We start from the raw sequence: 15155 nt of genomic DNA, 5'->3' as shown, positions 1-15155 counted from the left end.
ACTCTCATTCTAAGTTCACGAAGTTCATCTTTTTTTTCTTCTTCTTTTTTTAGCTGCGTTGTTCCACTGGACGAATCAGAATGTCGTGCACCTGCAATAGAACCAGATATAGATATTAATTATGTATTTAAAATAATTTAAAATAATACTTACACGTGGTATAGGCCTATATGATATAAATTTGGGTGTGACTGTATCAGAGTTTTGTAAAAATTACTTTAATGGCAATGTCACGTCGTCATCAATGTGTATTGTGTTGAGGTGGGTTGGGTTAGTGGGAGGGGTGGGATGAGTGTTTGTGGTGAGAAGTGGGAGGGGAGGGTAAGGAATATGCTGGGCAAATTTGCTCATGCAAGCTGTATCAAAATGGTACCCATCAATTTTCATTTATAATCGACATGATCGATGAGTCTGACACATCAAAATTCAACATGAGATCAAAATAATTTTAGCTTAATCGTCATCAAAAGTCATAAACTATACATTTTGGATATTTCAAGAGTACTCAATGCTGCATATGGAAGAGGCAGGTTTTTCATTAATATAAAGATTGATAGGTACAAATCAGTTTGATGCAGCTTGTAGTTTGACCTGACTTAAAAGCTGTTGAATTGAAATCTCATAATTATTAAAGGAATAAACACAATCTTACCTGCACATGAGGTGGTGCTTGTAGGGCGTAGACGACCGCTTCGACTATATCATCTGCTTCAAGACACCCAGGCTGTAAAAAAAGCAAAAATTGAAGGGTTAGTGAAAAGGCTCCACCTGATGTAATATACTCTTTTAATTCTCTGTGTGCTAGTCATAGGCTTCAACATAAAAAGTCCAAGTTTTCAGATATTTTTTCAAAATTACAAGAGCTATATCAAGAACCACTGAAGCAATATTGGGCTTGTTTGTACTCATTTTAATGCATCTTTTTTGCTGATTACAAATATGGTCATGCAAATTTGTAATTCTGAAAAATTGTCATTAAAATTTGTTTCCTTTTTATTATTTTTTTTTTAGTATTTTGCCGTAAAATCATGAAATTCTGTGACAAATTTGGAAGAAAAGTTACTGGATTCGATACTCGCACTTTTTTAGGTATAAAACAATTGATATTTGTACTTCAATTGTGTAAATTAACCACAATTTCATGCAGTGTACTTTTGAACACACGAAAATGAAAACAATCTTTAAAAAAAAAAAAAAGATCTTTAAAAAAACCTCATTCCGCATTCGTTTCTGAAACTTCCATAGGCTTTGAGACATAGCATTATTTTTTAGGCTAATAAGTGATTAAACAGATAATTATTTAAGTTCATCATAGATTATTTTTTCTTTACTCACAATTGAGTCATACATTTTCTGACCCGCCTCCTGGCCGTAAGCTCGATATGCAAATTCAGTTTTGACAAGTCCCGGAGAAATACCCTGCAAGAAATAATTAAATTTCAATTAACTTGATCAATTTAATGTATTTTGTGCCAATCAGATGTAGTGGTGGGTGAAGTAGAAATAGTAGTAGCACCGGGTGATAATAAGGTAGTAATAACAGAAGTAGTTAGTGGCGTTCTTAGGGGGCACGCCCCTCCCATTTTTGTCGAAATTGTTAAGCAGTCGGGTTAATTGAGTTCCGTGCCACATCCACCCACCCCTACCCCTACTGGATACAGAATGATATGGACCAATCAAAGGACGAGCTGGGTGGAGGAATGGAGGCTATAGGAGATTGACACTTATGTCCGTGACGTCATTTTTTGACCAAAAATGACGAACATTTGCGCTTTTCTTTCCATTACTGTTATATTGTGAAGAACCATACACTTACACTTACACTTAAGGTATGATGGGAATTTAGGCATCAGCCTTTTTGACCCCATATCCATTTTCGACCTGAGTCTTGAAATGGTTTGTTGTTTTAGCTTCTACCGACTATTTCTGAGATGTTGTTCCACTCTGAAATTAATCGGACTGAGAAGAAATTCTTACGGCCGTGTTGTTATATGTTAGGGAAGTATTTAATCCGATTACACCATGGCTAAATAAGCTGTATTTTCTTTGCAAGGGTAACAGTCCCTGACAGTTCTTGTCGAAATTTCGCCTTTTTTAATTTTTGGAGACGCCTTGACCTTTTGAGGTCATTTAGTAGACCTTTTAACAAGTCGTTTTAACCAGCCGCGCAGTAGTCACTAACTATAGAAGCCATTTTCCGAGGCGCGGAAAGACACCAAATTGGTGTCGTATGACCTATGACCCTGATAAACAACACGAATTACTCCATGTGGAAGTTGTTGACATTGCTTGTGAGTTTTGTTGAGGAAATTCCTATTTTGTAACAACATGTAACACATCAAAACATAAAGATCGACTATCTAATGACTTCATAGTCTACAATGATTCTAAATTTACCATTATCTGCGGAATCCTTTCTGTTCAAACACGAATTTGTAGTTTCATATTTTTGCCGTGATCGCAGTGTTCGGCGAAGCTGCCAAATAATTCAACACTGATGGTCATGTGATGACCTTGTTCAATCCGGGTCTCTGTGGACCCTACCACTTCTTAATAGATATGCTACATGCTTTTGCGGCAATGGGGTGATGGGATCGCCCGGGGATCGCCCTACGCCGTCTGGGTGATTTGTCAATCAAGTCAATTACCTCCCCTATAGCCGAGTGGAATTAGTAATATCATGAATATGCTAATCCTAGATCCTAACTTCCCCCCTCCTTCCCATATTGCATTGCGCGATAAACATGGACGACTGCTGCGAGTGAAAAATTCGGCGTGCTCACCGATTTCATGCCTAAATGTGTAAGAAATAATCATCGTGATTTCAATATGGAATCAACAAGAAGAAACCGTAATCACCTCATATACGACTAGAGACAATTTCAGTACCATAGTAAGTGTGCGTAATTGCTAACGAAGATGAATTAAAAACCGGTAACCAACATGATAAAGGATGCACCTCCGTGTACATTGCATAACCACTCAGTCTCTCCCTGATAGTCATATAACGACCAAAAATGACGACTATCATGGAAGACTGAGTTCCGCAGTCTAGCCGCGCAGTTAATTTTTACGCCGCTTCCAGTTTGTTCTAATCGTGTAGTTCTAAGGTGCCTACAAACCGGAGGGATAAGGACACGCGGCACTCGCTTAACTGCATTGATTTTGAAAAACTGCGCCACGCCACTGATTGAAGTAGACTGCAATAGTACTTACCGTCACTCTAATGTGAGATTTAATTTCCCGTAATTCTTGGCGTAGACCTTCTGTTAGGGCAGTAACTGCATATTTACTGGCGCTATAAACATGACTCGCACTACTAGCTGTAACCTTATGACCTGATTGACTAGTAAGAACAAAGTATAATTTTACGATGAAAGAAAATTAACATATTATCATTGTTGGGAAGAAACAAAATAAAAGAAAAACAAACAAATAAGCACAGCACCAAGACAGATGAGAAATCAATTTGGGAAAACCCATAAGAAAAGAAATAATTACTGCAAAACGGCTTTTTATTTTGCATTAATATGATTAAAGCTTAAATTACTTGTACATGTTATGTATTTTTTATAAACAGAGAGGGCGGCCTATCTGCTGTGTCCTAGCAGGACATCAGTCAATATGAGACATTAAGAGGCATTATCTGTTATTTTGGAGAATTTTTTTAAAATGTTTGCCACGGTCAAAAAATGGATTTCCTTTAAACTTTCATATTTGATGCACCTTGACCTGAAACAAACACACATGAAATAAATTTGGGAAAAATATCCCCGTTGCCATGGTAACAGCCAAATTTTCATTTTAGGCCTATTTTCACAATTTTTGCACTTTTCAGCAGTCAATTTATCAAGTTTTGAAGCCAGTGTTACTAATATACACAATATATATATACTATTTTCTTTATAAGGTATGAATAGGTCAAACCTTAGATGTCGCATTGAAAGTATAAGAATAATCACCAGATGTCAGGGTGGGTTATACCATTTATTTGAAATAGGGGTGTTTTTAAATTTTTTCAAAGTATGAAAATATACCAACTTTGTATAGCTCATAAACCATATGGTAGTGCTCCGATTTCAACATCGACCACAGCATGTTGAGATGATACATTGGTCTTATGAAAAAGTTACATTTGAGCTTGGGGAAAACACATCTGTATATACAGTGTTGCCAGACATTTTCCTATTTTTCGAAATTCCAACACAAATCTCACCTTAAATTAAATGATGTGAAAATGAAACATCATCCTTTCAAGGAACATTTATTAGAAAGAGAGTTTTTATTCATATCAAATTTGATCAGTTATAATGGTCAGTGTTGTTCTAAACCACATGGGTGTTGCCATAATTGGGGTTTAATTGTGATTTGTGGATATTTTCAACTTTTTACATACAAGTCATAAAAATACCATAATGCATTTCTGTAATAAAGAAAGAAACATCAACCTCGTCATGTTGAGATGATACATTGTCCTTATGAAAAAGTTATTTTGATCGGGGGGGGGGGTAAAGCATCAGTTTATACAGTGTTGCCAGATATTTTCCTACTTTTTCAAAATTCAACACAAGTCTCGCCCTAAGTTAAAAGATATGAAAATGAAACTTCACCTTCATACGGAACATCTTTTTGGAAAGAAAGTTAATTTCATATTCAATTTGATCATCTGGGATGGTCAGTGTTATTCTAAGCCATATGGGTGTTGCCATAGCTGGCGTTTAATATGACAATTTTAGATATTTCCAGCTTTTTACAAGTCTTAAAAATAGTACACATCCTTAAAATTATTGTGGAATGAACGCAAAATTAAGGTTAAAAATTAACCTAAGAACACTTAGTATGTGAATTTAAATTTTAAATTTGAGTTCGGAAAATATTTCCTTCTATACAGTATTGCCACATATGTTCAAAATTCAACGTATGTTGAGCTTTTTTCCAGCTTTTTCAGCTATTTTTCAGTCTTAAAAATGCCAAAATACAATGGCATGCATTCCTAAAATAAAGATGTGAAAATGAATCATCGACCTCATCATGTTGAGATGATACATTGGTTTTATGGAAAATTTACATTTGCGCTTGGGGAAAAACATCTGTTTATACAGTGTTGCCAGATATTTTCCTAATTTTTCGAAATTCAGCACTAGTTTCACCTTAGGTTGAAAATGAAAGTTTATTAGAAAGAAATGTACTTTCATATTAAATTTGATCAGTTGTATAAATGCTCAATGTTGTTCCAAACCACATGGGTGTTGCCATAATTAGGGTTAAATAGCGAGGTGTGGATATTTTGAACTTTTTACAAGTTTTAAAATACCAAAATACCATGGTATGCATTCCTTAAAAAATATGTGAAACATCAACTTCACCATGTTGAAATGATACATATTTGGTCTTATGGAAAATTTACACTTAAGCTTGGGGAAAACATATGTTTATACAGTGTTGCCAGATATTTTCCTATTTTTTTCGAAATTTAACACAAGTCTCACCGTAAGTTAAATGATGCGAAAATGAAACTTCACCTTCACAAGGAAAGTTTATTAAATGAAATTTACTTTCATATTAAATTTGATCAGTTGTATAAATGGTCAGTGTTGTTCCAAACCACATGGGTGTTGCCATAATTAGGGTTTAATAGTGAGATGTGAGTCATAAGGGTTCAAATAGCGACGTTTTCGCATATTTTTTGTGGACCTGAGAGCACATCAGACATATATTGAAATTTGCGATATAATGCAAATTTTATGGCAAATGATTAAAAATTGATATTTTGAAATTTAACAGATCTCAAAAGTAAATTGTATAAATCTAGTGATATGTACTTAAAGTGTATGTAGCTGGAATGAAAAGCCGTCCATATGAAAATTTGACCTTTCGTATTGAAGATATAGATTTTTTCACCAAAACACCTAAAAATGTAGGTCTTTTGGGAAAAAATCTACATCTTCACTATGAAGGTCAAATTATTCAATTAACATTAATTAATTGATTAGTGGTCGGCTTTTCATCCCGGCTACATACACTTTAAATACACATCATTAGATTTATTAGATTAGATTATTAGATTTATAAGTTAACTTTGAGGACTGTAATATGTCAACAAAATTTAAAAAAATCAATATACATAATTTACCCTAAAATTTGTATTGTATCGCGAATTAAAAAAAAATCAAAATTATTTGATATCAGAAGGACATTCCTCGTATTCAAAATGCAATTTGGTATGTCTGATGTGCTCTCAGGTCCGACAAAAATACTGTGCAAAGGTGGGTGACCAACCCCTTAAAATACAACACAGAAAACATCAAACATGTATACTTTAAAATATACATAAAAGCCATAATTTTTTACCAATATACACATACTAGCTAGGCTAAAATAAATTAAAATAACATAAGATTGTTACATTGCAAAAAGATGCATGTAAGAGTATAAGATAATGTTTAAATTACGCCTACCCCATATTATTAAAGCACACATCCCAACTATACTTGCAAAAAAGATATGGGGAAGAAATGGGCAAAAAACTATATAGATCCAGCAAATGTTTCGAAAGATATGAGACTAGTCAAAAACAATAATGCACAGAACCTTTTCACAGCCAGACAAATTAATGTCCAGTTACTTTTCCCGAGAGGAGCTTGCAGGAGAGTCGAAAGTATGACATTTAAAGTCATGCTGAAGAAGAAATGACCATTGAAATGTTGCATGATATTGTTGCTAATTCTCTATCATTCAAGCATTGATTCATTGATGACATGAATTTGTATGAGCTTGTAAAAAGGAAGCAGCTAACTAAAATTAAGCTTTCAAGACTGAAGGAGATTTATACATGTATGAACACTTTTGCAGATACTTGCAGGGTTAAAGCAAAATAATAAATCACCAAATGTTGATAAGAGTTGTCTGAGGAAATATCCGTTTCAAGTAGAAAAAGAGGACTACTGGGCACAGTATACCTATGACATGACCCCGGAGGGGTTCTCCTGGTTAAACGTATACGGGGATGTGCCACGGTTTTGGGGGTAGGCCTACCTTAGCAATTTTGCTGGGTTTGCAGTGGAGACAATACGCCAAATTGGGTGCATTAAGGCAAAAGTGGACATAAAAGCGCCAAATTAGGACAAATTTGTGTGCTTTTTGGGTGTTTTTGTGAAAAAGTGGAATACTATAGCTATAACTTTCACTATTAACTCCATTTATAGTGGCATCATCCATGTGGTTTATTCATGGCAGCGATTTAAACAATATAAATCCTAAAGTGAGACATACGTTGAATTTTGAATATATGTGATAATAACTGGCAATACTGTATACAAGGAAATATTTAAAATTTTAATTCACATACTAAGTGTTCTTAGGGTAATTTTAACCTTAATATTGCATTCATTCCACAATAATTTTAAGGATGTGTACTATGTTTAAGACTTGTAAAAAGCTGGAAATATCTAAATTGTCATATTAAACGCCAGCTATGGCAACACCCATATGGCTTAGAATAACACTGACCATCCCAGATGATCAAATTGAATATGAAATTAACTTTCTTTCTATAAAAGATATGTTCCGTATGAAGGTGAAGTTTCATTTTCATATCTTTTAATTTAGGGCGAGACTTGAAAAAAAAAAAAAAAAAATAGGAAAATATCTGGCAACACTGTATAAACTGACGTTTTACCCCCCAGATCAAAATAACTTTTTCATAAGGCCAATGTATCATCTCAATATGACGAGGTCGATGTTTTTTTCTTTATTATAGAAATGCATTTTGGTATTTTTATGACTTGTAAAAAGTTGAAAATATCCACACCTCACAATTAAACCCCAGTTATGGCAACACCCATGTGGTTTATCTGGCAACATTGTATAAACTGATGTCTTACCCCGCCCCCCCCACATCAAAATAACTTTTCATAAGGCCAATATATCATCTCAACATGACGAGGTCGATGTTTCTTTCTTTATTATGGTATTTTGGTATTTTGGTATTTTTATGACTTGTAAAAGTTGAAAATATCCACAAATCACAATTAAACCCCAATTATGGCAACACCCATGTGGTTTAAAACAACACTGACCATTATAACTGATCAAATTTGATATGAATAAAAACTCTCTTTCTAATAAATGTTCCTTGAAAGGATGATGGTTCATTTTCACATCATTTAACTTAAGGTGAGATTTGTGTAGAATTTCGAAAAATAGGAAAATGTCTGGCAACACTGTATATACAGATGTGTTTTCCCCAAGCTCAAATGTAACTTTTTCATAAGACCAATGTATCATCTCAACATGCTGTGGTCGATGTTGAAATTGGAACACTACCATATGGTTTATGAGCTATACAAAGTTGGTATATTTTCATACTTTGAAAAAATTGAAAAACACCCCTATTTCAAATAAATGGTATAACCCACCCTGACACCTGGTGATTATTTTTATACTTTCATTGCGGCATCTAAGGTTTGACCTATTCATACCTTATAAAGAAAACAGTATATATATATTGTGTATATTAGTAACGCTGGCTTCAAAATTTGACAATTTGACTGCTGAAAAATGCAAAAATTGTGAAAATAGGCCTAAAATTTAAATTTGCCTGTTACCATGGCAACGGGGATATTTTTCCGAAATTTATCCCATGTGTGTTAGTTTGAGGTCAAGGTGCATCAAATATGAAAGTATAAAGAAAATCTATTTTTGACCGTGGCAACTCTATTCTCAAAAATAACAGATAGTTCCTCTTAAATATTAAATGCGAGGATCCAGAGGATACATGCCTGAGAAATATATAATAAATAAGGAAATGGAGCTCAGACAAACTGGCATTATAATAAAGGAGAGGAAAATTCAGAACCGTTCGGATTCGAACCAGCGCGCACCCACGATTACATATCGTTGAGTTCACCACCACACGCCACAACAGCTCATGGCGGATCTGCCGGCGAATTGAACATGTAATGATTTTATTCTCTCGAAAATGTCTCACGGCCAATGTATTGTTGTTGAAAAAATTTAACACCACAACGATAATTAAGTACTTAGAAACAAGTTTGTTCCTGTATATAGCTTGGTTACTAAGTCCGGCAAGGCCCGCAGAGCTGACATAGTGATTGCTCTCGGGCAACCAAACCCAAACCTCCACGTGGTGTCGGATGGGTAACGCTAACTTGGGCAATGGGGAACAGGCGTGGAAGCGAAGATTTCGGCGTAGTCGGTGACCATGCATAGTTTTGGCCACGGTCTAGCCACTTCTGCTGCTGATTCGGCCTGGTGTGGCTCTGAGACGGTACCGTTTGGTTTTTGAATTGAGTGCAAGAAGAAGATATATGAAATTAACGCACAAGCATCCGAGCGGAATCAACGCACAGGCATGGAAACACGTACAGCATAGAGAGTTCCCGTGTTTTGGGTTACCCGCCATCTTGGAGGGAAACCTAAACTCCGTTTACAATTTTCAGAATACCAACACTCGCGCAATAATTAGCAAATGTTATTTTGTAGAATGTAGCACCAATAGGGTCATTGACCAAATCAAAGGAATGAGGAATACGGCGGTGCGAATCACGTTATAAACACTATTGTAGTCCGTTCCGCTTGAAAACACGTGAACTCTCTATAGTATAACCATGGTGCAGTGAAGCATATAAGCATTCATGGTTTTGTATGGAAACAAAGGCTATTGTTCAGAGATAATTGTACAGCTGGTGGTGCACATAGCCGTAGCAGCTGAAAGCACCAACCCTCTTCAAATAAAAGCAAAAAGCAAAGCTTGGTTACTAAAATACGAACACTTTCTTTCGAGCTTTTTAAATATTATTATTTACATATCGTCGGGTGCATTACATAGTGACGGATGTTGATTTTTGTCATTTTTAAGAAAATTGGCCAATAAATTTAAATAGTGATTAGTATAATATTACCAAGGTTTGAAGCTCAAGTTTGCATAATTAATTCGTTAATTAATTATGCAATTGACGGATGTTGAAATATGACATTAGCCGACGTTTTACATAGTGACGTATTTAAGATCCGTCACTATGTAAAACGATGTTTGCTCGGAAAAACAACTAAATTGTATGGCGTATCCCCAGCATCCGTAACTATGTAAAAACATGATTTTTCAATTTGAACGTACGTAATTCAATATTAGAGAAATTGCGAAGAGGCGTTCACTGCAAACGCCATGCGGGTTACGTATTACGACATTGTGCGGTAGAACGTCATAGTGCCGTTCACATCCAAACTAGTCTCCTACACAGCCAGTATGTGTCGGTCCTAACGCTCGCCGTTCCTAGTATGTTCGTGATAGCCTCATAAAGTCTGACCGGAGACTATATCCAAACGCAATTGCAATAAGCTCATGGTGGCGCTATGCTGAGACAAATATATCTAAAGATATAGGAAGCACCCATTGATTCACCTTGGGTGCATCGAACCAGAGAAGATGTGAATAGATTCTCTCCTTCTCTCTTCGAACCCACTTTCCTCGGTATTGATATGCAAATACGACTGGCTGTATCTATTGCTCTAAGCATTCAGTCCGTTTTAAAAAAGAGTTTTCATGATTTTTATATAAACCGATATTGATATGTTATCAAAATGTTTAAACTAAAACCAAAAACATATGCATTATCATTTTTTAAAAACATTTTGGTGTTTGCTCAAAAGTATCCATAAGTAAACACTTTGGCAGCTGTTTAATGCAACGAAATAGCAAAGGCGAAAAATGACGTTGCACGAACTGCTGTCACCCGTCCAAAACAGACAATTCTACCGCATTATGTCGTAAGACGTCACGATCTTGCCTAAAACGCCTCTTCGCAAGCTGATTTTTGGACGGCATTCGCCACACACAAATGAATAAGCAATCTGCCCGTTCGTATAGATCGCGTCGAATAAAATCTAAATTTATTCACTTCTTCTTGTCTATACTAGGTCAAATGGTAACCCCCAAAATGGATTATATTACATGTCGGACTCTACTTGTTCAATTTTGATACTTTGATTCGCTTTATAACACGACAAAAATAACATTTTTCTGCATTTTATAATGCGTTTTTTTTTGTCATTTTTGAACGTCATTTTTTGCTACCAACCGCAACGTAATCGCCTTACGGTAATTCCACGAGTGACCAATTCACAATAGATTTCAACCTCTAGAGGGCATACTAACTTTTCGACTAATGTAGCTTGCCGTTGGCGTTCCCGTTTCACGTAAATTTCGTAATCTCTCTATTGTTCATTGAAACCTACGGGATTTCTTGACGGATGTTGATAACTGGGTATAAACCAAAAACATTTACGTAGAGAAGATATTCAATGGATCATTATTTTAGTAAAATATCGTTTTAATAAATTTTGGTTCGAGTTGATTCGACAATTATTTAGAGACATTATTTCAAAACTTTCCAATATAAAAGTGATAAGTAATAGAAGATGAAAATTTTATCCTTATTAATGAGTAGGTTATGGAAAGATGATCACAAGATGTTTAGAGGCGGCTCCAAGTTGACAGATAATACAGTGTAAATTGGTAAAAACTGAATACAATCAATGGTGTTTTGTAAAAAGAGGTTACAGATTGTGTGACTAGCTATATCATGAAAGTGAAAACTAGTAAGATCAGGAGTAAATAACCAAATACAATATGTCATGTATGTCGTAGGCACTCGTGGCGAGTCGGTTTTCTCATGAAAAAAGCGTTTAATAATAAGCGTAAAGAACCGACGGATGCTTCGAAGTCCTTCCTTGATCCGACTTTCATGCCCAAGACATACTGACGAATGTGACAGTGTCACGGATCAACATAGATCAATACGAGAGACCAGATTAACGCGCACGATATCGGCGCAAGACATAGTGACGGATGTGTGACAGATGTTAGGGTGCAACGTTTTTACATACTGACGTATAATTTTGCAATCATTTTACTGATTTAAAAGCGAATAATTCTTCATGTGATAGATGTTTCAAGACACTTTAGATACTAGTTTTTTAAAATACAGCAACTTTTGGAGGATTTTACTTGTTAGTGTTCTGTTAAGGCCGATCACAAATTGGCATACTCTTTGATTGCGTCTAACTCAACAACTTTTTTTCTGGCGGAGTTCAACATCCGTCACTATGTAATACACCGACGATATTAGAAAATTACTTAAAATATGACTTGTTGTCTTAATTATAGACCTACCTATTCAAATGAATAATATGTCCATCGTCCACATTCCTTTCTCTCATAGACTTGACAGCTTCTCTTGTGCATACTGACAGTGCCAAAACATTGACCTAAAGAGAAGCAGCACAATGTGTTACTTACTTTTACATTTAGAACATTAATTTGAAGCGATAACGTAACTCATTTTTGCTCTATGTGATTGCAACACCCTGTAACATGACGATGATCATATTGTTGCTGTTGTTGATTTGTGTTGTTGTAGCCTATACAGGGTGTTGTTGTTGGGCGTTGTTGTTGGTGATGTTGGTGTTCTTGCTATTTGTTGATGTTTGTTGTTGTGTTTTTTGTTGGTGTTTATTGTTGTTATTTGTTGTAGTTTTTGTTGTAGCTTTGGTGTTTGTTGTTGTTATTTGTTGTTGTTTGTTGTTGTTTTTTGTTGTTGTTTTTTGTTTGACTTTGTTGTTATTTGTTAGTTTGTTGTTGTTATTTGTTGGAGTTTGTTGTTGTTATTTGTTGGTGTTTTTTGTTGTTATCAGTGTTATTGTTGATTTGTGTTGTTGTTGTCAGGTGTTGTCATGTTGTTTGGTGTTGTTATTGGTGATGTTGGTGTTCTTGCTATTTGTTGTTGTTTTTTGTTGTTGTTATTTGTTGGTGTTTATTGTTGGTGTTTGTTGTCAGTGGCGTAGCGACGGGGGTAGAGGGGGGCACAAGTCCTGGGCGCCAACTTGAGGGGCGGCGAATTGACCAATTCAGCATCGATTCAGTGATGATGAAAGTCAAAAAGCACAAATAATAAAAGATCAATTTAAGACCGAAATTCACTGAACTTCATTATAAACAAAATTGCTTATGGTATTTGTGCAATTTTTCTCTCGCTCCGCTCGTAATTGTTTAAAGAATGGGAGGGGGCATTGTGTATCCTTTGCCCCGGGCGCCTCAACCCCTAGCTACGTCACTGGATGTTGATGCATGATGATGATGATGAGTGACGACACCGGAGACGATGACGTGTAGAGGACGACGATTGGATATCTTACATCATATATATGTTTCCAGTCCTCTGTCTTTCCATCTATGATAGATGTTGCATGATTTACGCCTGCGTTATTAACGCACACATCAACTCCGCCATATTTCTCTTTGATTTCCTTGAACATAGACAGGACTTCCGTCTCTTGCGTTACGTCACATTTAATGGCATGGACGGAACCAGATGCTTTGGATTTCTGCAATTCATCTCCCATCGCCTGTAATGAATAAATATGATAATAAAATGAGCAAATAAACATGATAAATAGATAAATAAAATAACTAACTGAATCATCACCACTACCATGCACGATCACCACCAACAAAAAAGTACCAATACTAAAGTCTGCACAAAAAGTAACGCAGCTGTTATAAATGCGCCTATAGCTTCAGAACTAATACAGTAATTGTTTGCACAATATTTTAACATAGAGAGAAGCATGATTTATTTACACACATTTTGATACCCGATTTGACAAATGTCGTTCAATATTAACAACACAGTAGTACTTTTAAAGAAAAATACCCGAATTTCAAAGTTGTAGTTACAGCGATCAATGGTTATTACGCAAGCAATGTGGCAGTTATATAACCCTCCATTATCTTCGCGCTGATTTCAAATCAATACAAATAGCTGCAACTTTTAAATTCGGGAATTTTTCTTGCAAAACACTGCTGTGTTGCTAATATTGAACAATATTAGACAAACGGGGTATCAAAATGCGCGTAAATAAATTATCCTTCTTTTTATGTTGTGAAAACAATTATTATTTGTGAAGCTATAGGAGTATTTATAACAGCTGTGTTACTGTTTGTACAGTCTTTACATCAACAACAACGCGTACCATGGACAAATTGAAAATAAAATTCAATCCATTCAAGTGAACCATTCAAATCACAACCATTCAAATCACAAACCATTCAAATCACAAACAAACGGAAACCACCTAATACTGGAGTCTGGAACGACTTCCGCACCATGTGTGGCGCTCCAGACCCAAAGGTATTTAAGTCAGGGCTCTGTTAATCGCATATCTAAACTTCAGTACGTTAGGCCAATCACATTAAAAAATCACCCACCACTAATTGTAACAGAAAGCATTTAATCTCCATTCATTTGAGAACATATTAAAATTCTCCGATGTACATTTCTTGAGTTATGGGGGAGGTCAAATGTCAAAATTTGGATTCCACAGGGGACAAAAATTGAAAAATGCTCTGATTTTGATCAAAATGGTTTCATATTGCTCCGCTTGCAGAAACAATTTTTGCAATATCACAGGTCAGGTGTTTTGTTACCTTAGTAATATGGCAAAGAAAGTCGAATTCCATTGAGCCTGTTAACCTTGACCTAGTTTGTGATGTTACCTATGGAACAAAACATCCAAAACAATGTAACGTTTCTCATTTTGAATTATTTTTTCCAAAGGAACAATTTGAGACCAGAATTTTTTTTTCTATTATAAACGACTGTGGACCCAAGAATATGACCTTTGACCTTTTTGCCTATAACTCAAGAACTGTATATCGGAGACTGGTCGAACTATACTTTTTCTGAATCCTTATGATGAGAGCAAAACATTGGTATGGTTTTAAACAAGATTTGAACAACTTTGAAATTTCACCCCTGCATAAGCGGCCATTTTGAAATTATGCAAATTAGGCACTGTTCCACTACTTACACTTTTGGGGACTTTTAATATTTTCTTTAATATACTTTTCTATAACATGTATAATGAATGGTGATTAAATGGTTTCTGTTACAATTAGTGGTAGGTTAAGCCTGATTTTCCTTAATTTGATTGGCCTTCGTTTACTTGTAACGGTTTTTTAACTCTTCTTGGTATAAGAGGTAAACACATCAAACCATTCATTTGAATATTAAAAGTATGTGTGTAATTGTGTATTGCTTGGAGGACCTAAAACACCCTGTTTATGAACTAAACGT

The 15155-nt window shown here is 35.4% G+C and overlaps 1 protein-coding gene across 1 annotated transcript in view; it reads right to left on the bottom strand.

Annotated features, from left to right (window-relative positions):
* The window catches only part of LOC140162583 (dehydrogenase/reductase SDR family member 11-like), a 34417-nt gene continuing 19262 nt past the window's right edge, over nt 1-15155 (bottom strand). Inside the window, exons 2-7 of the mRNA XM_072185844.1 lie at nt 13216-13425; nt 12194-12288; nt 3217-3346; nt 1336-1419; nt 653-724; nt 1-91 (exon numbers count right to left, since the gene is read on the bottom strand). Of these exons, the coding sequence (XP_072041945.1) occupies nt 50-91; nt 653-724; nt 1336-1419; nt 3217-3346; nt 12194-12288; nt 13216-13425 (633 nt within the window). The 3' untranslated portion in view covers nt 1-49. The remainder of the gene's footprint in view (nt 92-652; nt 725-1335; nt 1420-3216; nt 3347-12193; nt 12289-13215; nt 13426-15155) is intronic.

The sequence above is a fragment of the Amphiura filiformis genome, chromosome 10 (assembly GCF_039555335.1).
Source record: "Amphiura filiformis chromosome 10, Afil_fr2py, whole genome shotgun sequence".
NCBI classification, from domain to species: Eukaryota; Metazoa; Echinodermata; class Ophiuroidea; order Amphilepidida; family Amphiuridae; genus Amphiura; species Amphiura filiformis.
Note: the sequence above shows the minus strand (reverse complement) of the source record. Positions and strands in the feature narration are given on the sequence as shown.